We start from the raw sequence: 22,376 nt of genomic DNA, 5'->3' as shown, positions 1-22,376 counted from the left end.
CTCCAGTGCGAGCTTATGACTTGAGAGGTTTTGGATATTTTTCATTGCCGAGAGCTCAAAATACTTGTAAACGTTTCTGTGTGTCTGTATGTGGAGTGAAACTCTGGAACAAACTGGACTTACAACACAAGCAATGCCAAACTGTCAATCGATTCAAACTGTTATATAAACATCGGGTCTGGTCAAAATATAGAGATGAGGGTCTTTAATTTAAATTGCTGTTGTCTCATAGTGTTAATAAGTGCTCAATGTTTCCTTACCATTGTTGGTTTAATTTGTCTTTTACCATTATTGGTATATTGTCCATTATCATTGTTGGTTTTGTTCATTTTCTTTATATTGTTGGTATACAGTTTGTTGTAATGTAATAATTATTGTTACCTGTGGTAACGCCACCATGATCTTTCATTTGTAAAATAATCCTTGAACAAGTAACAGTGAAGCTGAATGTAGTAAGCTCTGAATGGGGAACTGGGGGTGGGATTAAATAAGTTATCTTCTTCCCACTCCCTTTCAGGTAGAAATTGATCATTTTATTTATATATTGTATAATTTTCTTTTGTTACTATTGTCTGCCTGAAATAAATGAATAAATGAAAAAAATGAAATGAAAATGCAATTACCCGTTTGAGCCACCAGGGGCAGTGCTCCTCCTATGTGGTCAGAACCATCTGCTAGAGGGCTGAGACTGAGAGCTACATGGATAAATATGCACCAAACAAGCCACTTTGAAAGTTTGCTCTTTTCATGAATAAAAAAGTTGGGTGACCCCCCCACCCAGACTAAAAAATGTTCCCCTCAGCAAAATATAAAAAGACATGATCGACCCTCCCCTATTTTCCTCCGGTGGTCCATTCCATAAATACCGAACGGTCCCTTATCTATCCAATGTGGGTGGGGCGCAGTGGGGAAGTCCTTTCCACGGGATAAAGGTGACTGTGCCTTTAAAAGCACTCCGGGCAGTGCGTGGTGTTTATTCCTCGGCGCACCTTCTGCTCCATCCGGCTCCATCAACAGACGATGCGCCCCGGTAACTTCTCACAGCACCGAACCTGCAGCACACGTAACAGACCCTGAACAACAACGGTAAAGCGATGCTTGTCTTTCTTACGTTAATACTGAGGTTTCTCTTTTTGTGGTTACAAACGGTAACGTTATGCCGTTAAATAAATAGACTACTATGCACCTGCTTACGTTAGAATTGTCTCTCTGCATGTCCAGTAACGTAACATTCAGGAAAGAGGCAGTCTAATGCACAAAACGATCCTCTTTTTGCGTCAGTTTCCATTTTGTTTTAAATTATTAATTTGACCTTAAAACGACGCCAACTCCAGTCGTCGGCTATATTCCTTTCACTGTACGAAATGCATGGTTACTGAAAACGAATAAACGGATCGTGTGTAGTTTATAATGGCTGGGATTTTATTTCTAGAGGGGGATAAAGCGTTACGTAATAAGAACGGATGCGTCCTGTTGTCACCATTTGGCAAGGCAGGAATCGGATGGTGCACCGCCCAGACCAGGAGGATGAATATACTGATGAAAAGCCTTAACACAATTTTGGCAGTCAAACAAACTAACAGAAATACATATGTACATAGCCCATCGTTACTGCCATAGACAGTATATGGTTACTGCGGGCCTTTTTAAAGCTTTTATTTTACACATCAGCGCACCGGATGCCTTTTAGATGACGTGGACTGTCGTCGTACTGAATGCCCAGTGCCACACATGCTGCCTCATTGCCAAATCTACATAAAATAGATGAATTTAAAGTGATTAAAAGCCAGATAGACATGTTAAGAAAAAGGCTTGCTGAGTGGGATTCATTTCTGTATTTTTTTTTTCTTCTTATTTATTTGATTTGATTTACTGGAAGTAAATATGCTCTTACAACTACAAGCAAAACATTTGTGTCTACTGCGAACAAATTCTAAGAGATCCCATTCAACCAGCTTATTATTTTTATTATAATGACGTACCACCACATTAACAAAAACAAATGTTTATTTCTTGGTGCTTTATGAATTAAACAGAAGCCTATGTCCAGCTCAAATATGAACATGAAGTCAATTAAGTTCTTTGTCATTTACCCTCAGTCTCTCTGATGCTGTTTTTTACATCAAATTCCTACCCTACTGTACCTTTTTAAATAAGTACGTCAATTTTTGGCTCTTTTTAGGTGACACATTTGTTTTTTTCTGTTTTCAGAGTGATAAAGTCAGTTGGAGAACAATTAGATACAAAAACAGGATGTAGGTTCTACAGGATGATTCCCTTCCTTGGCAACTGTCATGCTTTTCTCAAATGATGTACAGATGTTTAGGCATTCATTATCAAATTACTTGAACAATAGTGCACACAGCTGCAGTAAATGTAGCATGCCCCCAGGCCCCACCTTAATGTGGGCTGAGCCCTGAATGTTTACAATGTCTGGAAAATACAGTATGGAGAGTTGAACCTGTTGGACCACATAAAGATGCTGTGTTTCCTAATGCATATATTTGTCTTGCAGGTCATCTTCATAGACAGGTAATGGATCCTGTGTGACTGTTTCAACACCATCCTGCCCAGCTGGCCTTTCTAACTCTGTAGCTATGGCAACTTGTCCGAGAGGCTGCACCCCAGCGGTGCGCCTTTGTCAGAAACTGAACCGACTCAAGATACTGGAAGATGACATGATGGCCACGTCGCTGAAACGTTGCCTCTCCACGCTGGATCTGACTCTGTTGGGAGTCGGTGGCATGGTGGGCTCTGGGCTTTATGTCCTGACAGGAACAGTGGCTAAAGACATGGTTGGGCCCGCTGTCATCATATCCTTCATTTTTGCAGGAATTGCTTCTCTACTGGCTGCCTTTTGTTATGCAGAGTTTGGAGCACGCATTCCCAAAACGGGATCTGCCTATATGTTTACCTATGTCTCTGTGGGAGAGATCTGGGCCTTTCTGATTGGTTGGAATGTGATTCTGGAGAACATGATTGGTGGTGCTGCTGTGGCACGTGCCTGGAGTGGCTACCTGGACTCCATTTTTAACCACGCCATCCAGAACTTCACAGAGACACACATTATGCAGTGGAATGTGCCCTTCCTTGCCCATTACCCTGACCTCCTCGCAGCAGGGATTCTAATAGTTGCCTCGTTCTTCATTTCCTTTGGAGTTCAAGTGTCCTCTTACCTCAACCATATCTTCTCCGTTATTAGCATGGGTGTCATCCTTTTCATCCTGGTGTTTGGCTTTATACTGGCTGAACCAGCCAACTGGAGCCAGAAAGAAGGAGGTTTTGCACCTTTCGGGCTATCTGGAATACTGGCGGGCTCGGCCACGTGCTTCTACGCATTTGTGGGCTTCGATGTAATTGCATCCTCAAGTGAGGAGGCAAAGAACCCACAGAAAGCTGTTCCCATTGCCACTGCGATCTCCCTTGGACTGGCCGCGACAGCTTACATCCTGGTCTCCACGGTGCTCACACTAATGGTACCCTGGCATTCACTGGACCCAAACTCAGCTCTGTCAGATGCTTTCTTCCGCCGGGGTTACAGTTGGGCTGGAGTTATTGTGGCAATAGGTTCCATCTGTGGTGAGTGTCAATCTTTAATTGAGAAGTACAGTTTAGATAGTTGTTAGACTAAGTATAATAACATAAATATGGTAGTGCATATATTCTGACTAATTAGGGCTGCACGATATGAGAAAAATACGCAGGCCGAGACGGTTCAACACAAATACTAAAGCCACAACACAAACGCAAAGCTACAACACAAACTCAAAAGCTACAACACAAACGCAAAAGCCACAACACAAATACATAAGCGACAACGGAAGTGAGTGTGTTGTTGACAAATGGAGCTGGCGGATGGGGTCCGTTTCAGAAAGAGCGGTAACTTCATAGAAATAGAACGCTTGTGTTGTAGCTTTTGCGTTTGTGTTGTGGCTTTCGTATTTGTGTTGAACCGTCTCGGCCACCGTAGTAAAATATGCAATAACGTTGTTGAATATCGCGATAACAATATTACTTGCGATAAATAATAAAAATATTAAAGTGTAGTCAGTTCTGCATTTCTGCTGCTTTCAGTATTCTGCGTAAATACAACATATGTCTTGTTGAATTTGAAACAAATGAAAGGAAATCATCTCCAACATTCTTTTATCAAACAAATTGAATTGAAACATTAAATCAAATATAAAAGGCACAACTAAAAAAAGAATGACAGTTAGATTTTAATGTGCAGATTTCTACTGATATTTTCTTTCAACGTACACAAAAGAAATCTATGGGTGTATTTCGTGATATTTTGCAGCCTTTCGCGATGTGTTTATTGCGGCAGTTGATATCGCGATGACGATAAAAAAACCAATATATTGTGTAGCCCGATGACTTATGTTCTGACAATGACTCTCTGTTCCCTCTTTTTTAGCCATGAACACCGTGCTGCTCTGTAATCTCTTCTCCCTCCCTCGGATTGTGTACGCCATGGCAGAGGATGGGTTGTTCTTTCAAATTTTCGCACGGGTCAATCCCGTCACCAAAGTCCCTGTCAATGCTATATTGGTGTTTGGGGTCCTCATGGCCACCATGGCTCTCATCTTTGACCTGGAGGCCTTGGTTCAGTTCCTGTCCATCGGCACCCTCCTGGCGTACAGCTTCGTGGCAGCGAGTGTTATTGTGCTGCGCTTCCAGCCTGACAAAACCAGCTCCAAGGGAACCGCTTCCACATCTCCCAACCCTAATGCTGAGCCTTCCCCTGCCCCCTCAGAGTCTCAGACCATAACCGAGGACAGCGGGGAGCTGAAGCAGTATGAGTCCTTCTCTGACAAACTCCAGTTAGTCGAGAGACAGGCGTCGCAAGAGCGGCGCGGGGTGGGGCAGCTGAGGGCCTACTGGGAACCGTACCTGGGCAAGCTGCTGGGGGACTGTGAGCCGGGCGAAGTGGTGGCCTTTTGCGTGCTGTCTCTGATAGTGAGCTCAGTCTCCCTCTGTGTCGTGCTAGAGTTTGGAATCAAACAGCTGCAGCTGCCGATCTGGAGCTTCTCAATTCTGCTCGTGATTTTTAGCTCAGCACTTGTTCTCAGCCTGGCGCTCATATGGATTCACGAGCCGCGAACCGACAGTAAAACATTCCAGGTGAGCTCCTTTATGATTTTACAACTATGGCACAACTCTAATGTGTAATATGGTGATTTTATACTGCTATCTTTTTCTTAGTTTGGTCCTTAAATAAACGTATGTTTGCTCCACGTGAGCCATTTCACTGTCCTTGCAGGACATACGTTCAAATTATACTCACCAGTTAGTCCAAATAAATAGATACATTTATTTGAGGCCAACAATTGTAATGGCAACTACATTAACTATGATTGGAGTATGACTGATGTTTTATTCCTGTACAGGTACCTTTGGTTCCATTGACTCCAGCTGCCAGTATCCTCATTAATGTATTCCTCATGATGAAGCTCAGCCATCTAACCTGGATCCGATTCTCTGTATGGATCGCCGTAGGTAAGAAGGCCCCATAACTCAGGCTGAAAACCTAGTGGCTGAAGAAAATCTTATACAATTACACCATTTAGCTTAAAAGGTGACAAAAAGGATTTATTGTAAGCACTTGGTATACAACTTCCTCCCTACACAAACACTGCCTTGCATTTTGTTTAGGTCATGCTGGTTACTAGGCAGACTAAGTCACAGTGCACATATGAGCTGAAATAAATGTTATTTCAGTAAGTAGTTTAAATACATAAACCATCTGCCTAGTGATTTTAATGTACGTTAAGTGTTACATCACCAGTTAAAACAAACATTTTCTGCACTCTAAAAGCAGTTACACACCGGGCCGATAATCGGCCGTCGGACAGTCTGGCGAGGTCAGTGACTCGAGTCTGTTCGGTGTGTTCCGTGCCGTCGTCCGTTGGAGGAGCCGTCGGCCTTCATCTTCCCCGACCTGACATGCTCAGTCGGAGACAGGGCAGTCAGGACTCACCCGGAAATGGCAAGCGGGATGAGCGTGACTAAGCCTCTCAAAATCTGACGAAAATCTTTTAAACTGACCTTTGTCGATCTGAAATGAAGACAGATTCAGCAACTGCATGGCCTATTTCTCGCTTAAAATGTTTTCAGAAACACGTTTCGGTGAACTATTTTAGTACAATATGAGTTCGTATTCTGAATGAGTCGCCAGCAATCAGCTGCCAATTTTAATTTTTTGGGCAACAATACAGATTAGCGCCACCTGCTGTTATGGAGATGTATTACGTCTCGTCGCTTTGGTGTGTTCCGAGGCACTTTTTTGACCAACTCAGGGAGACTGATCAGTCCAACTGCCTTTTCTGCCAACGGTCAGCCGTCTGGTTGGTGTGTAACTGCCTTAAGAGAATAGAGAAAGTTTTCCTTTTTGTCAGCAACCCTCTGAGGAGGTAGATGGAGGTCAAATAGCCTTAATGCCCTGTCAGTATGAGGGGATCACTGGGGAAACATGATTAGCTGCATTAGCTTAAGGCTTCTCTGGACCAGTAAACCATTTAAAGACTACTGTCACACTGCAGCAAGTTAACAAGATGCACACGCATGGAATATTACACTTGACGGGGTCTAAGGCTAGGCTCTCCCGCTCTCAGAACACATTTCCCTAGAGAAAGTAACGGCCACTTACCTGCCTTAATGGCCACTGAAGAAAAGAGAAAAAAGCGTGGGATTTCTTCATTCGACTCAAAGTTCAGGTGGAGTTTTAGCCAAGTAATCAATATTACACCAAGGAGCAAATACAAATTGACGAAAAAAATACTGGATTTAATTGATAATAAATGGCAAGCTTGTGACAAATTGAGAGCAGACTGAAATATCTCAACAACTACTGTACGACAACAACAATTGGATGGATTGCCATGACATTTAGTACTCACGTTCATGTCCCACTCAGGATGAACTGTATTAACATTGGTTATGGTCTTACTTTTTTATCCAGCACCATCATCAGGTCAAAATTTACATTCCCATATGCCTCAATTGTAATTTGTGTTTACTGCTGATTAGTAAATGTTAGCATGCTAAACTATTATTGTGAACATGGTCAAAAATAATATCGGCTTAAAGGGGCTGTACTCGATACTCAGAACATTCATATATCAGCAAAAACATATTTGCTAAGTAAAGATATAGTGGAGTAATGGCGTCCTGAGCAGAGAATTAAGTCACATTCCCTCTGTGTGTGTTGTAATCTAATCTTCTCTGTTATTTGTTTCAATAGCCAGTCCAGCCGCTTGTGAATTTCAGTACAGGTAGGCCGTGAAAACGTAGGTATTTCACGTATTGGGGAATAGTCTGTGAGAGCCGTGTAGAGGCAATCTCAGCCCGCTAATTTTTTTCAGTATTAAGAGTACAGCCCCTTTTATCATCAGCCTGTTAGCATTGCTATTGTGAGCATGTTAGCGTGCTGACTCAAGCATGTATCTTACGCACTGCTAAGCCACCAGCATGGCTGTAGACCCTAACCCCGATTTTTTGGGGGATTTGGCTGCGTTTTGTTCCGTCCTCTGCCACGCACCATACCACACCAGGAGCGTCTCGGAAGCGGAGCGTGTTGCCTGCCTGACTCGCAGATTATATTGTCTCTACTTTGTACTTTACAGAACAATCACGTGTTTGTTAAGCTAGTATCTGCTTTCCACTCCATGCCTTCTCTTTTCTGGCATTGTCTTCATAAAAAAGATTTGTGATGTCTATTATGTTTTTCCACCTCCACGATGAATCTTTCGTCACCTGTGGGGTTGTAGATTAAAGTAGTAGTAAATTGACTGGATGCTCTCGCTGTTTCACTTCCTGGCCGGCTGTCCGAACGGCCCGCGTCGCGCGTGAAAATAGACCTGGCGCGTATCTTTAGCAGAGCGAAGCGGAGAGCCGCTTCACGCATGCTTCTGGGACGCGCCGTCCCAGGCGGAATATCAAGCATTGACTTGAATGGCTGTGATTGTTTGCGGGGCCGCGGCGCATCTGGAACGCAGCGTTAAACGCAGTGGAAAATAAGGGTTAAGATATATAACAAATATAACAAAAAGTGGCATCAAAGCTAATATAACAGCCTGTTTATGGGTTTCTATAACACAAATACATAGATTTCTCCCATAGAGAATCAAAAAAACAAACTTTATATCCCACATGGAGACACTTTTCTCACTACCCAAGTGTTTCGTGCTGTCCCTTTTTCCAGGTCTCTTTGTGTACTTTGGCTACGGGATCTGGCACAGTAAGGAGGGCATGCGGGAGCTACAGCCCAAAGACATGGCCGCCCGATACGTGGTGCTACCCAGCGGCAGCCTGGTAGAGACAGTGCAGTCTGTCCAGCCCGATGGACAAGTGGACACCTCTGCGCCGCACATCAACCCCTCCGCTGCCTCCACAGCTGAGGAGTACGCAGGAAAGAGATGATGTGTGACCAAACATAGTCATTACTACTGCCTGGTATTGTCCGTTGTCTCCCACTCATACCCTCTACTATTACTGGTGTTCTCTCTGTAGCTCACTCTCTTTTAGCGTGTGACTGGCCTGCCACAGTCTGTACTCGTTGCTCTGCAAATGTAAGCACACCACAGTGTGGGATGCACGCTCTCTGTCTCATTGTGAAGCATATTTGTATATCTTGTAATACTCGAATGTACAGTAGAGAGCTTTATTACTGTCCTGTAAACTCCTAGCATCAAAGTTGTGTCATATACTTTTAAGACCAGCTTTTCTCTTGCAACCAGTTTGTCAGAATCCATGTGGTTATAGGTTATATATATATATATATATATATATATATATATACATACACATATATGTGGTGCTTTTTTTTGTGACAAACTTTTAGTTAATTATACTCAGTGGATGATTTTTTTTTTTAAATGCTAACATGGATCCGAAGCTGGAAAATCAACATTAACCAAAACAGCCATTTCTGAATACATCATTATACGAAGCAGCATTCATACGTTGCATGTTTTTTTTTTTTAGCTAAGCAGAGGAATGCACAGACCTATGTGAGTTTACATTTTTTGCTTTTTTCTCACATTCTTCTCCCCAAAGCCTTAGGAGAAACTACAGGCTCTAATCATTAGTCCATCTCCTACTTTCCTAGACTGCCCTAAATTAATATAGGGGTTTCTAGCAAATTATTTAATCCCATATTCTAAGATATGTATTTATTTTTCTATGATTACTATTGATATTTTGCTTTTATACGAATCTCATTAGCTTATATTTCTGAGTTTCCTGTTTGTTTTTTTTGTCAAAGTATTTGTGTTATATATGTTTTGCATGTACCTCTATTAGTCTCCATCAGTAATTTGTGTTCACCTTTTAAGTGGCTGACAACACTTCAGTGCTTCACTTAATCTCGTAAATCTCACCCTGTGACCCTGTTCATTTTTGTGTCACTGATCTTGCTCTTGTGCATTCTTTTCTCACGCACATTTAGAAAGCAGCTCTCTCTCCATCTCTCCCCGTTGGTTAGATTATTGGGTCTACAAGGCAAGCACAAACCTACTGAATGGGACACACAGGGTAGAATATTGTGCGGACAGGCAGACTTTGGTTGTTATGTTAAACCTGGGATGGGCTTTATCTCTCTGAGGCCTCCGTAATCCCAGCAGATTTGCTTTAGTCCCTGTCGCCAGTCTGCAGTTTGACCTAGATTAGAGAAAGGCACACATGTGAGAACACTCATATTATACAGATAACATTCCCGCAGCCTACACTTGTAAACAACCGTGTCAGTACGTGAGGCTTTATTTGAATACATAGGTATGGTTTTTATTCATATCAGTTTGTGATTGCATGTGAAACCAATGGCCTTAAACGTGTTGTAATCAATGCAGACTGATATCCAAAGTTAAAGTAATCAGTCTTAGTGACTTAGTTGTTACATTTATTTGTCTGTTTAATAAAAACTCTTACACAGGACTTCATACTTTATAATTATTAAACCAAAACACCAACATGGAAGAGAATGTACAGCAGGAGGCATTTTGGCACAATTTCAGAGATTTTTGTACAACTTTGCACTCTAAAAACTATTGTCTGGTCATTTTCACAGTTGTGCTTTGGATGTCAGGGCCAGTTATAGATAATGATACTGTGGTGCTTTTTTAAGATGAGCGTTTTCTCACCTCTTTCTCTTGTCTTTTTTGTTGTTGTTATAATTATGTTAGTTATAAATTATCCAATTTCGTTTCTTACTTCTTAATAGTATTGTACTCTGTACTTGCACATTACGTTCTAAAATCGTTTTGTTATAGTGTATGTCTGTATCAAATGCAAAAGACTGTGTTAAAGTGAAAAAAATAAATGTTTTGAAGCAGCATTTACAAAAAAAATCTAAATTGTGGAATAATCTGACTGCAGAATCACCTCGGGGGATTATTAGGAATCACATCCTACAAAATGTAGAATACATAAGAAAATTGTTTCTAAATTGTTTCATAAAGTCTCATCCTCACATAATGTATAACGCACATATCTAAATCTTCACATGGGGGGGGGACAAAAGACACAAATATGAATTCAACTTGGAACCTGGACTTAAAGATAATGAACGTTCAAATGTAGTATATTATATCATTATTATCATTATACAAACAGTACGTTTTTACTTTAAAAAAACATATATCATAAAGTACATTATTATGAAGTACATTTAAACATATCTCCCCTTCTTCTAACCCTTTATAAAAATGTTTTTACAACTGTGATAGAGTTGCAGTATCTCATATCTGGTAAGATGTTCTAAATTTTAGCTCCCACACAGAGAATACCTGGGAATTTTGACTATATCTCATATTATATCTACACTAGTCTCTCTGGTACACCCAACCACACAGAAATAGTCTGATGCCTGGCCATTTAGGCATTTGTACACATGACTGATGAACCCAAATTAGCAACGTGGACCCTTTTGCATGATTTAAAATGTTCTATACTTGAACTGTTTCTTTTATTGTTATCAAAAAAGTAGCATATGATCTTATTATATTATTCTGTGCCTCTTGCTGCTTAGAAAGACCATGGTAATAGTATTACATGCATAATCAATTCTTGATAAGACACAGCAAACATTACATTTTCCTGCAACAATACGCTCCTCATCAAGAAACTGGAACATTTTAGAATAGAAACACGACTCACCCATATTCATTGTTTCTTACATAAATATAAAGATTGTACACTACCGGTCAAAAGTTTGGGGTCACTTAGACATTTCCATTCCACTCCATTCCAGACAGAATACCAGCTGAGATCAGTTGCATTGTTTTTTTAACCAGGGCAGCAGTTTTCAGATTAGATTATGTGCTTACATAATTGCAAAAGGGTTCTCCAATGTTTTCTCAGTTAGCCTTTTAAAATGATATCGGATTAGTAAACAGAATGTGCCTTTGGAACATTGGATGAATGGTTGCTGATAATGGGCAAAATTGCATTAAAGATCAGCCACTTCTTTCTATAACAGTGAGAACCCTTTTGCAATTATGTAAACACATAATGTAATCTTAAAACTGCTGCCCTGATTAAAAAAACAATGCAACTGATCTCAGCTGGTATTCTGTCTATAATGGAGTGGAATGGAAATGTCTAAGTGACCCCAAACTTTTGACTGGTAGTGTATATCTACTGCTCTTGATTAACTTGAACAAATGCCATAGTTTTAGATTATTATTTTATATTATTATCACGCAGCAAAGGGTTGCAGGTCAGACTCGAACCCGGGCCGCTGCAAAGGACTCAGCCTACATAGGGCGCACACTCTTACTGGGTGAGCTAGAGGTCGCCCCCAATATGCCATAGTTAACACAAATGAATGGCTTTGTCAACTCTGACTGCATGCTTGATGACACAGCTGTGTAGTTAACCCAATTTAAGGATTAACCCTCGGGTCATGAGCTGTCTTGTGTGAATGAAGTGTGAATGGGAATGAAATGATAGATCAGGTGTTCATTCAGGTAGCATTAGTGAGAGATCAGCGTGTTAGTATGAGTAATAATGTTAATCAGGTGTTTGCAGTCAGTTACTAATACTTATTCATTTTCACTGATGAACAAACACAAGATGTGTTAGACTTGAACAGCTCTGACACAAGCTAAGTCTCTATGGCTCCTTATGAGACTCGGATTACACACAACCGAGCTCACGGCATCTCAAATGACCACTGCAAAGCAAACCTCATGACGTGTGGCGCAAACACAAAGTCGACAAGCAAGAAGCGTTAACTCACATCGATCTACAGTATGTGTGGTCTTGATCTCGGCGCACTAATGAGGACTAACTGACTAGACTGTCTCAGAGGGAATGAAATAAAGGGCTGTAGTGACTCAGCAGAGCGTGAATCCTGCCAGCACTTGCGTTTCCATGGAAACAGCCCACTCCCACCTTTGTCAGATAGCTTAAAAGCTATCAACACTTCTTCGTGTCATTGTTTGTGCGACAGGGTTGTACTGTATTAACTCAGAGTCATGTTCCTCATCTGCTGTGAATGCTCAGCATATCAGATATCCAGAACCCTAATATGCAATAACATACCCTGTTTAAAAAGCAGTAAAATAACATCCTCATTTAAGTTATACCACAGTAAGTTTATTATATATAAATTCAGCTTAGCATAATGACAAATGTAGCGGTAACGGTGGCAAGCCACTGTCACAAGTGTACACAATGAGAATGTAAAATTACAAAAGCATTAGTGTTAGTATGGTATAATGTGCAACGAGACATCATGACATATTATAGGGAATGTGCCTTATTATGAGCCATGTTGTTGTTGCCAGAAATCCTCATACGACGCTGTGTTCTTTCTCTCTCCAACTGCAAGTTCTGTCTAAATGCATTTACACATTCAGGGTTTTATTTGTTTCTTCTGGTTCGAGCTTCTGGAGTGAGAGAGGAGAGAGCCACTGTGTGCTTTTGTCTGGCTTTTAGCGGCGGTGGAGCCCGTGTTGAGGTGGAGGGTTTGAAGGTGAAGTTGCAGGGACGAGGGGGAGGCGGGGGCAGTGGACACACGATCCTCTGACCTGGCTGACTCCAGACCACTTTCCCCTCGTCTTGCTTCCCTCCCTCTGTTACCGTAACCCAGCCCTGTTGCACTGCTGCTCTGCCTGTGGTACAAAAAAAAGAAATCCCAGCAACACAGCGAGATGATTATTCATTTATGACAAAAAATGTATGCATAATGATACCTGTGTTCAAAAGTAACTAATTAGTTCATTCGTTTTTTAACAGATCTAACTTACAATGGATTCTTTTGCATTTGTGTCAAGTGAATTGGTTGCTTCTCTACTGGTGTGCTGGGCAGAGGGAGGCTCCATGTCTGCTGAGGTGAGGCCTCCTGTTGATAAAAAATACATATTAGTATCATTTTCAACATCCACAAAACCAACATGGAGCAGCTGAATGTACTTTGTCTTACAAGTCTACTTATGTGTAATGCATATCAATTTACATATTTTCCTCCGTCTTACCCTGGTGGCATTATTTTGTGCTCTTTCCCTCAGTTTCACAAGGCTGCTGTACAGGGTCGTGTTTTCCTGCTCCAGAATGTTTATACGAATGCTATTTGCCTGCAATTGTTGCTCCATATCCAAAAGCACATTTCCTGTACCTTAAAAATATGCAATGAGCAATGAACATGTAAACACAACATGACTACGTTACTCAAAAATAGAAGGAGTTGGGAAATAAAAATGACTTGATACAAGATTGTCACATTATTTTCTTAAGTAATGCATGTGGGTATGTGTGTATTCCAAAAAAAATAGTAGCTAGCTGGTGCTATAGAGGAGAGCAAACATTCATGCAAGACCATAATATTTTTACAGACAAATATTAAATAATTGCCTACTCTGTGGTTTGGCCTGAGCCAGGGGGCTGAGCTCTGGGAAAGCCACCAGCAGCCTCTCCCTCTCCCTTAAAGCTTGCGTGTGTTCCTTCAGCTCAGCCACACTGTTCTTCAGCTCGCCTACGTGTGTTTCCAGTGTTTGCTTCTCTTTTTGGAGCTCCAAACACAGGTCCTGTTGGAAAGAAGCATCACAGCATGAGGTTTATTATTATAAAATGCTGGTTATTGGTTACTAAAGGACTCCAATATACCTGCTGCTGAGCGAGCTGAGCCTGCACTTGCTCCTTCTCCTCTGATATCTTTTGCAGGTGATTGTGGGCGTCGATCTGTCTCTCCTCCCTGTCTCCCAACTGCCTCTGCAGCTCTTCGCACTCTTCGTCGAGAGCGTCAACTCTCTCTAACAAAGACTTCTGCTTGGCCTGCATTGACTGGATGCACAGACAGCTTGCGTAAATCTATGTGAACACTGTTCTGGTCTCCAGCTAAAAACAACAAATAATACCAGTGTTGGTCCTGACACTGACCTCTTGCTGACGACAAGCGCTGTGGTACTTGGCATTCTCTTTGTCAAGACGGAGTTGAGTTTCAGAGATTTGACTCTCTAACTGCTGGACCCTTTGCTGTAGTTTACAACAGGCCTCTTCCTCCATGTGCAAGGTCCTCACTTTTTCCTGCAGCACATTATTTTCCCGCTCTACCACATAGTAAAACCATCCATCATATCAGGTTATTTTTAATCTATGTGTGTTTCATACAATTCTGCAAAATGTAAATAAGATGCCCTTACCAAGTGCTTGTAATGCATCTTGCTGTACTGTAACTTTCTCTTTCAGTCTGGAATTAGTCTCCTCCAAGCACAACGTTTCTGTTTCAAAAATATTAAAGATATATTAGTTTATGTGATCTCAATAAGTTCCCCTCGTTTTTATTTGTGACTTTTCTGCACCTCTCTTGAGTTGTTGTTGCTCCTCTTGTAGCCTTTGCTCTGTTTCTTTCACAGATCTCTGTGCTTTCCTCAGCGAAAACTCCAGCTGGACTATGTTTGCTTGGTGTTTTTCCAACTCTTGCTTGAACTCTTTCTGTGTTCTTTCCAGCTGAGACCTGAATCTCTCCCGCTCTGCTTCTGCTGACGCTAGTCGGTCTTTAAGAGGCTGCACAGTACCCCGCACGTCTTGAAGATGCTTTGCCAGCCGGCGCATGTCTTTGAGCTGCTCATTGGCCCACTGGGCAACATCGCCTGCTGTCATATGTCCCAGCTCCAGGGTGTCTTCCACAGCTACTAAGAATGGCTGCAGAGATGAGGGCAGGCTCTCACTCTGAAGAAGTTCTACCAAAGCATGTCCTGTTTTTATCAAAGTGGACTGCACTTGGTGGCATGCATTGCAGGGTACAAGGGATGATTTAATAGTCTGGCAGCCTACATTGTGGCTGTCAACTTTAGAATAGAATGGGGTGTTGTGGGTAGCACTGGAGGGTACATGTGTCTGTGGCAAACACTTTAAGGAGCTTGTTGAAGACCAGGCAGATAAGCAATGTCTGCTTGTGCTCATTTGGGGGGAGACTGATGACACTGTCTCTGTCCCATCACAGTCAGATGTCTTTGCTTGTGTCTGTTTCTTGATGTCTTTGTATGTCCCCTAAAAAAAAGAAAGAAGAGCATCAAAAGTAATAAGGCTTATCAGTTCGCTGTTAAATGTTGGCATTCTTTAAACATTTTTATCTCCACTTAAATAAAGAAATTTGCCTACCTTTAGGTTGGCAAATTGAACTAAATTACTCCAGTAGTTTCTGACTACAAGACCAACTGACAGGCATCCTTTCTGCTGGGTCTGTTCTCTCCTGTGGCTGTACCTAATTTGCTCAACATAAGCATTAAAGCTTTGTAGAATGAGCAGTAGTCTTGTTCAGCGAGAGGAGAGAGAAAAGACAAGTCCTGTTTCTTGAGTCCTGAAGAAATATTTGTTGCAATGTGATATTACGTTATGGCTATGTATTACCTGTCAATCACCAGCTCCAATAACACAATGTGGGAGTGCTGATTGAATGCATCCTCCCCATCCACAAAGTCATATTGCTCCAGTAGAGCTACCATGTCCAGATTACATGAAAGTTTATCGGGGAACTTCCAGGAGGAAAAACGGACCGGTCCGGTTCTGGAAAAGACGTCCAGAATCGCACCTTGAAGGTCGACGACGTCTTTTCGGAGGCTTTCGATACAGTCCTGACGACCCAAGAACTGACTCATGTCTGACAAACTAGCTTATATTTATGTCTGCCTGACATAGCACTGAGAGCGAGTAGGTGTAGTTAGCTTGTTGGCATTACATCTCCTTGGCAACCTGCAAAAAAGTACTGCAAGTTCCATAATGCTTTGCGGCTTGTGTCCGGAAGTGATACGTCTCGTATTGGGTCAACGACAACGATAGCGCGACGCAGTAAGTGTTCATCTACAGCAAATTCAGACTTTTAGCTGTTATATATATTGTATATTGTGCTCCCGTCATAATATGTGGTATAATATGTGTTTTTAAAATACACAAACTCTTCTTGTTGGTGGTGTGTTTGCAGGTTACTTCCATTTTCCTCCAAAAAAGACACCGCCATGCCGCCTGGGCCTGTTCAAATAGTTCAGCCGGAGCCCAACAACAAGGTGACTATACCGCTGCTAGTTAGCAATGTAGCTAGCTAACATACAGTTTCTCTGGGGGAAACTAATAAACCATTAACTTACACTTTACATTAATGTGAAATGTCTCGACGCATGTGGATTTTAGAGTGGGTAACGTCTATTTTGGATAATCACGACAAGGCGTAGCTAAATCTTGTTAGCTTGTTAGCTTTCAGGGTCAATTGCCAAATAACGTTAACTCTAAACGAAATTTGATGTTTTGAAAGAGCGGCTAGAACTTTTGTCATCACTCTAATAGAACGGAGGACCAGTTGAATTTAGTTTGTTAGCTAAATAAATGTATTGAAAAGAGACATTTGGAAAAACTCAATAAGTAGACAATAGCTCGCCGTCAGTACTATTGCAGCGAAATCTGTGGATAATTCACAGTAACGAAGGATAATTTAAAAGAATCCGTGTAACCCGGATATTTTCTAGAAAGGTAAATTCTTTTGGCTGTTGGGTTTTGCAAATGTAATTGATACTTTGAGTGCCACAAGTTCCAACTTCCTCTGTTGTATTGGGATGGTTGCAGAAGCATTACCATCAGATAGTTCTAAACATCTGCAAATATAACTAAACCCATATGCATGGCATGATACTATAAGGGGTAAGGGGGTTATTTTTGCAATTTGAGTGAACTGACATTTTAAGTAAATGGAAGCTATTGTGTTGGTAGTGAATCAGTAGTAATACGTGTGATTTGTGTTTTTTATTTTTATTTTGCATACTAGCCTAACAAATGTAAATTTTTCCAACAGAATGATGCACCCGCAGAAGAAACCCCAGCCACTAAACCCATCGTTGGTATCATATATCCACCTCCTGAGGTCCGAAACATAGTTGACAAGACAGCCAGCTTTGTTGCCAGGTTGGTTACGCCACGTGTGAACTGAATTGTATAATCTTTGATACAGCTGCAATCTTAAATTAATCTTATTTCTGATTTAACTAATTCCTTGTCATTTCACAGGAATGGACCTGAGTTTGAAGCAAGAATCCGTCAGAATGAGATCAACAATCCAAAGTTTAATTTCCTCAACCCTAATGACCCCTACCATGCCTACTACCGTCACAAAGTCAATGAATTTAAGGAGGGCAAAGCGCTGGAACCATCTGCAGCAGTGCCTAAGGTTATGCAGCAGGCCATGCAGCAGGCCCAACAGCTTTCTCAAAAAGTAAGACATGACATTTCAGTCTGCTCTTGTTTTTTTTCCATTTCTTATGATTCGTAGTATTTGTTCATAACCACTTGTATTTTCTGTTTGTCAATAGGTGCAGGTGATTCAAGAGACAGTTGTCCCCAAGGAACCACCTCCTGAGTACGAGTTCATCGCGGATCCCCCATCGATCTCAGCATTTGATCTGGATGTTGTCAAACTCACTGCCCAGTTTGTTGCTCGCAATGGTCGCCAGTTTCTTACTCAGCTCATGCAGAAAGAACAGAGGAACTACCAGTTTGACTTTCTGCGGCCACAGCACAGCCTTTTCAACTACTTCACCAAACTGGTTGAGCAGTACACTAAGGTGACCTGACAAATTGTGCCTCTCTGATATTATTATTATTTTTAGTTTGGGTGGTGATGCTAAGCAGTGTCTTGATCTTGTCTCACAACATGTAGATTCTGATCCCTCCCAAAGGCCTTCTGACCAAGCTGAAGAGAGAATCTGAGAATCCAAGAGAGGTTATGGACCAGGTAATCCCCTTAACCTGTGACTGTATCTCAGAGTAAGCACTTAATAGCATATGTCCCATGTTACTTAGCTGTCTATCTGCACAACCATCAGGTGAGGTACCGTGTTGAGTGGGCAAAGTTCCAGGAGCGTGAGAGGAAGAAGGAAGAGGAGGAAAGAGAGAAAGAACGGGTGGCATATGCCCAAATCGACTGGCATGACTTTGTAGTGGTTGAGACGGTGGATTTCCAGCCCAACGAACAAGGTAATATAACCACAATTATTACAGTCTTTAAACATGTAAGCCCCTAAATGTACAGTAGCTAGAATTATTTATCTTTTATTGGCATCTCTATTTCCCCAGGTCACTTCCCCCCACCTACCACACCAGAGGAGCTTGGCGCTCGCATCCTAATCCAAGAGCGCTATGAGAAATATGGTGAGAGCGAGGAGGTCGAGATGGAGGTTGAGAGTGAGGATGAAGACGATGATCGGGAGCCCCGGGCCGAAGGCCAGGCCTCACAGCCTGATCAAGACACGCAAGTGCAGGACATGGATGAGGTAGGAGCTGAGGAAGTAACTGGCCGTCCTTGACTAATTGCAGGCTGCTTTATTGGTATACTTAAATTCATAGGGATGTCCCTGGTTTGTTGCCCCCTTTTCTTTATACAGCAAACTAAATCGACCCCCTGTGTTTGCTGACCCTCTGCTCGAAAAGAAATATAATAACGATAAGTGCTGGTAACATGTCATCATATCCCACCCTGTTGTGCTTTCTTCAGGGATCTGATGACGACGATGATGGCATGAAGGCTCCACTGCCACCAGATAACCCTATGCCACCCCCACTGCCCCCAACTCCGGACCAGGTTATTATTCGCAAAGACTACGATCCAAAAGGTAACGCATGCTTCCTTAGATTAGGGAATACCAAGTGCATAACAAGCTGTTACTATGTACAGTGTGTGTTAATCTCATGCTATCTTTTCCGTACAGCTTCCAAGCCTCAGCCCTCAATTACAACTCCAGATGAGTATCTCATCTCACCAATTACTGGCGAGAAGATCCAAGCCAGTAAGATGCAAGAGCACATGCGCATTGGTCTGCTGGATCCGCGCTGGCTGGAGCAAAGGGACCGCAGCATCAGAGAGAGGCAGACCGAAGATGAAGTCTATGCTCCTGGTTTGGATATCGAGAGCAGCTTGAAACAACTGGCTGAGAGGCGTACCGACATCTTCGGTGTGGAAGAGACAGCCATCGGTAAGAAGATTGGCGAAGAAGAAATCCAGAAGCCAGAAGAGAAGGTGAGTAAAGTTATGGGCTTATGTTACATAATGCAGGGTTAAAAGAGCTCCTGAGTTGAATGAAATTGACTCCGCACGTTTTTGACCTTTTCATGGTACCAGGTTACTTGGGATGGCCACTCGGGAAGCATGGCTCGTACCCAGCAGGCTGCACAGGCCAACATCACCCTGCAAGAGCAGATCGAAGCCATTCACAAGGCCAAAGGACTGGTGGGAGAGGATGACACTAAGGAGAAAATTGGCCCAAGCAAGCCCAGTGAAATTCATCACCATCCTCCCATGCCCTCTGGAATGGGTATGCCTAAACCCAATCCCCAAATGACAGTGCCTCGTCCACCCCACTCTGTGAGTTACTTAAAAAGCAAAGATAGTTGGTAATGAAATGAAATTAAAATAGTACAAACTAATAACGCACTAATGTGTTCTTTGTAAACAGGTGGCACCAGTGCGCACCACTCTCCTGTCTGCCGTACCTGTAATGCCAAGACCGCCTGTGGCTCCTGTGGTGCGCCTTGGACCAGGACAAGTTATAGCATCAATGCCTCCCATGATTCCTGCTCCCCGCATCAATGTGGTCCCCATGCCACCATCAGCACCTCACATGATGGCCCCCAGACCTCCGCCCATGGTTGTTCCATCTGGTAAGATGAAGGTTTCCAATTTGTCCACAGCAATGACCATTGTTTAGGAAATTGTCTGAGCCTTTCGCCACGCAGGCCCTCCTCACTTCATCATTTTAAATTGAAATAACTGCTTTTTCTTCCAGCATTTGTCCCTGCCCCTCCAGTGCCACAACCTCCGAACTCTGCTCCTGCACCACCATCCCACCCACCCCCACCTCATGATGATGAGCCAGTCAACAAGAAGATGAAAACAGAGGACAACCTTATTCCAGAGGACGAGTTCCTTCGTAGAAATAAGGTTTGCTAGAGCAGTGACATGTTATTGCTTTATTTCCAAAAGTTACTGGTGCAATCTGCATGAAAACAAAGTTCAGCATGCAGGATTCAAACTTTTTATTAGATTCAAATGTATTGATAGGGCTTTAAATATACAGGCTAACAAAGTTATTGATTGTTTGAAATGTTTGTAATCACAGGAGTAAAGTAGGCCTATGTATTTTTCAATTGGGATGGCTAAGAAACACACAGTATTCTTAAGGCCCTGACACACCAATCCGATTTTCGGCCATTGGACAGTCTGGTGAGGTCAGTAACTCAAGTCTGTTCGGTGTGTTCCGTGCCGTCGTCAACCGGAGGAGCCGTCGGCCTTCATTTTGGCCGACCTGACTTGCTGGGTTGGAAGGCGGGCAGTCGGATTCAATGACCGATTGATTGGTGGAGTGCTAAGCCGGAAATGACGAGCGGGATGAGCCTGACGAACGCCTCTCAAAATCTTATGAAAATCTTTTAAACTGACCTTTGTCGATCTGCAATGAAGACAGATTCAGCAACTGCACGGCCTATTTCTCGCTTAAAATGTTTTCAACGTCTTGCGCACGCGCAGAACGTACTCTCAAGTCGGCGTCGCTTCGGTGTGTTCCGAGGCACTTTTTTGACCAACTTGGGGAGGCAGTCAGTCCGACTGCCTTTTCTGCTGACAGCCGTGTCAGAGCCATTAGTCTGTATTAACGCAGCCTGCGTCGGCCATCAGACGGTGTGGCAAAAACGCAGTTCTTTCCATTAATTTTGAATAGGGGTAGTGCACTTAAGCCGCGGTGAGGGGTGCCGCAGGGGGGAGATGGAAAAAAATCGCAGAGGCCTGCGGCAAAAAAGTTGAGACCGACTCAACTTTTGGAGAAACGCAACCCCACGTCATGCTGCGGTGGCCAATCATGTAGCCAGCGATCAGACTTGTCAGTCGGTTTTGAGGTGTTGTGAGAATCCAGTACAGTAAACCGGATACCGGATTTCCTTTTTTGGTCTGAACACAGCTTTAGATTTTATCGATAAGCCAACCTCTTTATGTAATAAATGCAGATTTAGGTGTAATAAATGTGGTCAAATTACTGATTAAACCTGTAACGCCTACGTTAATCCTACTCTATAGTCGCTGTAAGTTGCTCTGTCTTCACTTGAACCATGATTATTATTTTTTTCGTCCTCTCCAGGGTCCTGTGGCAGTTAAAGTACAGGTCCCCAACATGCAGGACAAGACCGAATGGAAGCTGAATGGCCAAGTGCTGAATTTCACTGTCCCACTCACAGATCAGGTATGCAAATGTCGGCCTGTCGTTTTCCTCTTTTTAGTGCATGTACTGTTAGCCAGTGCCACAACTGCAATCTTATGGATCTCCAAATGCAAATATCTTCACAGGTGTCTGTTATTAAAGTCAAAATCCACGAAGCTACAGGCATGGCAGCAGGGAAACAGAAGTTGCAGTATGAGGTAAACTTTTCTTTTAACCTAAACTCTTCCTTTTAACCTTTTTATAACCTGACAGATTGAAGAATATTGTACTTTTTGTTCCTTTTTTAGGGCATATTCATTAAAGATTCCAACTCCCTGGCTTATTACAACATGAGCAACGGTTCAGTCATTCACTTGGCACTGAAGGAGAGAGGTGGAAGAAAGAAGTGAGCCATGCAGCAAGAAGGAACCAATTTTACTTGTGGATGTTTTGTCTCTCACATTTTAGTTTAGGAATGCTAAATAAATTGTATGTACACTGCCTTACAGGCATGGGTTCACATGATTGGTTCGACTCTTGATTTGTTCATGATGATATACAGTATTTAGTAACTTGTAACAATATGTAGAGCCCCATAATTCAAAATAAAAAGGAATAAAAATCCAAATCTGCTTTTTGTTGCTTCATGATTGTGCGCAACAATGTTGTTTGTTGTTCGTTGTTTTTAATACAGGCCATGCTCTG

At 42.4% G+C, this 22,376-nt stretch overlaps 3 protein-coding genes across 7 annotated transcripts; 2 read left to right on the top strand and 1 right to left on the bottom strand.

The window, feature by feature from the left end:
- Window positions 1-929: 929 nt before the first annotated feature.
- Window positions 930-10,331, top strand: slc7a4 (solute carrier family 7 member 4). Its single transcript, XM_031300642.2, has 5 exons — window positions 930-1,086; window positions 2,516-3,579; window positions 4,418-5,124; window positions 5,391-5,499; window positions 8,204-10,331. The coding sequence occupies exons 2-5, from the start codon at window positions 2,598-2,600 to the stop codon at window positions 8,419-8,421; spliced, it is 2,016 nt and encodes a 671-aa protein (XP_031156502.1). The 5' UTR covers window positions 930-1,086; window positions 2,516-2,597; the 3' UTR covers window positions 8,422-10,331.
- Window positions 10,332-12,575: 2,244 nt separating this feature from the next.
- Window positions 12,576-16,149, bottom strand: ccdc157 (coiled-coil domain containing 157). Of its 4 annotated transcripts, XM_031300641.2 has the most exons (8): window positions 14,802-15,055; window positions 14,643-14,720; window positions 14,380-14,526; window positions 14,107-14,283; window positions 13,859-14,027; window positions 13,479-13,618; window positions 13,251-13,345; window positions 12,576-13,115 (listed from the first exon to the last, which is right to left on the bottom strand). In XM_031300641.2, exons 2-8 carry the CDS (start codon window positions 14,658-14,660, stop codon window positions 12,857-12,859), a joined length of 1,005 nt encoding a protein of 334 aa, XP_031156501.1. In that variant the 5' UTR covers window positions 14,661-14,720; window positions 14,802-15,055; the 3' UTR covers window positions 12,576-12,856. The 4 variants fall into 4 exon arrangements, 3 of the variants coding, with proteins under 3 accessions (XP_031156501.1, XP_035853512.1, XP_031156500.1); XR_004896376.1 differs by lacking the exons at window positions 12,576-13,115; window positions 13,251-13,345; window positions 13,479-13,618; window positions 13,859-14,027 and adding exons at window positions 15,604-15,754; window positions 15,853-16,149 and having other exon boundaries at window positions 14,111-14,283; window positions 14,802-15,492; XM_035997619.1 differs by lacking the exons at window positions 12,576-13,115; window positions 13,251-13,345; window positions 13,479-13,618; window positions 13,859-14,027; window positions 14,107-14,283 and adding exons at window positions 15,604-15,754; window positions 15,853-16,149 and having other exon boundaries at window positions 14,310-14,549; window positions 14,802-15,492.
- Window positions 16,047-22,293, top strand: sf3a1 (splicing factor 3a, subunit 1). Of its 2 annotated transcripts, none has more exons than XM_031300637.2 (16): window positions 16,047-16,290; window positions 16,424-16,505; window positions 17,285-17,394; window positions 17,497-17,701; window positions 17,799-18,050; window positions 18,146-18,220; window positions 18,312-18,462; window positions 18,562-18,758; window positions 18,980-19,097; window positions 19,194-19,501; window positions 19,604-19,846; window positions 19,938-20,142; window positions 20,268-20,422; window positions 21,612-21,713; window positions 21,818-21,889; window positions 21,980-22,293. In XM_031300637.2, the coding sequence occupies exons 2-16, from the start codon at window positions 16,458-16,460 to the stop codon at window positions 22,079-22,081; spliced, it is 2,343 nt and encodes a 780-aa protein (XP_031156497.1). In that variant the 5' UTR covers window positions 16,047-16,290; window positions 16,424-16,457; the 3' UTR covers window positions 22,082-22,293. The 2 variants fall into 2 exon arrangements, with proteins under 2 accessions (XP_031156497.1, XP_031156498.1); XM_031300638.2 differs by having other exon boundaries at window positions 16,208-16,290; window positions 16,410-16,505.
- Window positions 22,294-22,376: the final 83 nt, after the last annotated feature.

This window comes from Sander lucioperca, chromosome 2 (assembly GCF_008315115.2).
Source record: "Sander lucioperca isolate FBNREF2018 chromosome 2, SLUC_FBN_1.2, whole genome shotgun sequence".
Classification (NCBI taxonomy): domain Eukaryota; kingdom Metazoa; phylum Chordata; class Actinopteri; order Perciformes; family Percidae; genus Sander; species Sander lucioperca.
The sequence above is the reverse complement of the archived record's forward strand: the minus strand, read 5'-3'. Positions and strand labels throughout refer to the sequence as shown.

Bases quoted from the DNA above. Each gene is read 5' to 3' on its own strand.
- slc7a4 (XM_031300642.2), top strand. From the start codon at position 2,598: ATGGCAACTTGTCCGAGAGGCTGCACCCCAGCGGTGCGCCTTTGTCAG. The intron at 3,580-4,417 runs GTGAGTGTCAAT...CCTCTTTTTTAG, and splicing joins GGCAATAGGTTCCATCTGTG to CCATGAACACCGTGCTGCTC. The intron at 5,125-5,390 runs GTGAGCTCCTTT...ATTCCTGTACAG, and splicing joins CCGACAGTAAAACATTCCAG to GTACCTTTGGTTCCATTGAC.
- ccdc157 (XM_035997619.1), bottom strand. From the start codon at position 16,100: ATGAGTCAGTTCTTGGGTCGTCAGGACTGTATCGAAAGCCTCCGAAAA. The intron at 15,755-15,852 runs GTAATACATAGC...TCGCTGAACAAG, and splicing joins TTGGAGCTGGTGATTGACAG to ACTACTGCTCATTCTACAAA. The intron at 15,493-15,603 runs GTAGGCAAATTT...TCTTTTTTTTAG, and splicing joins TTCAATTTGCCAACCTAAAG to GGGACATACAAAGACATCAA.
- sf3a1 (XM_031300637.2), top strand. From the start codon at position 16,458: ATGCCGCCTGGGCCTGTTCAAATAGTTCAGCCGGAGCCCAACAACAAG. The intron at 17,395-17,496 runs GTTGGTTACGCC...GTCATTTCACAG, and splicing joins ACAGCCAGCTTTGTTGCCAG to GAATGGACCTGAGTTTGAAG. The intron at 20,423-21,611 runs GTTTGCTAGAGC...CGTCCTCTCCAG, and splicing joins AGTTCCTTCGTAGAAATAAG to GGTCCTGTGGCAGTTAAAGT.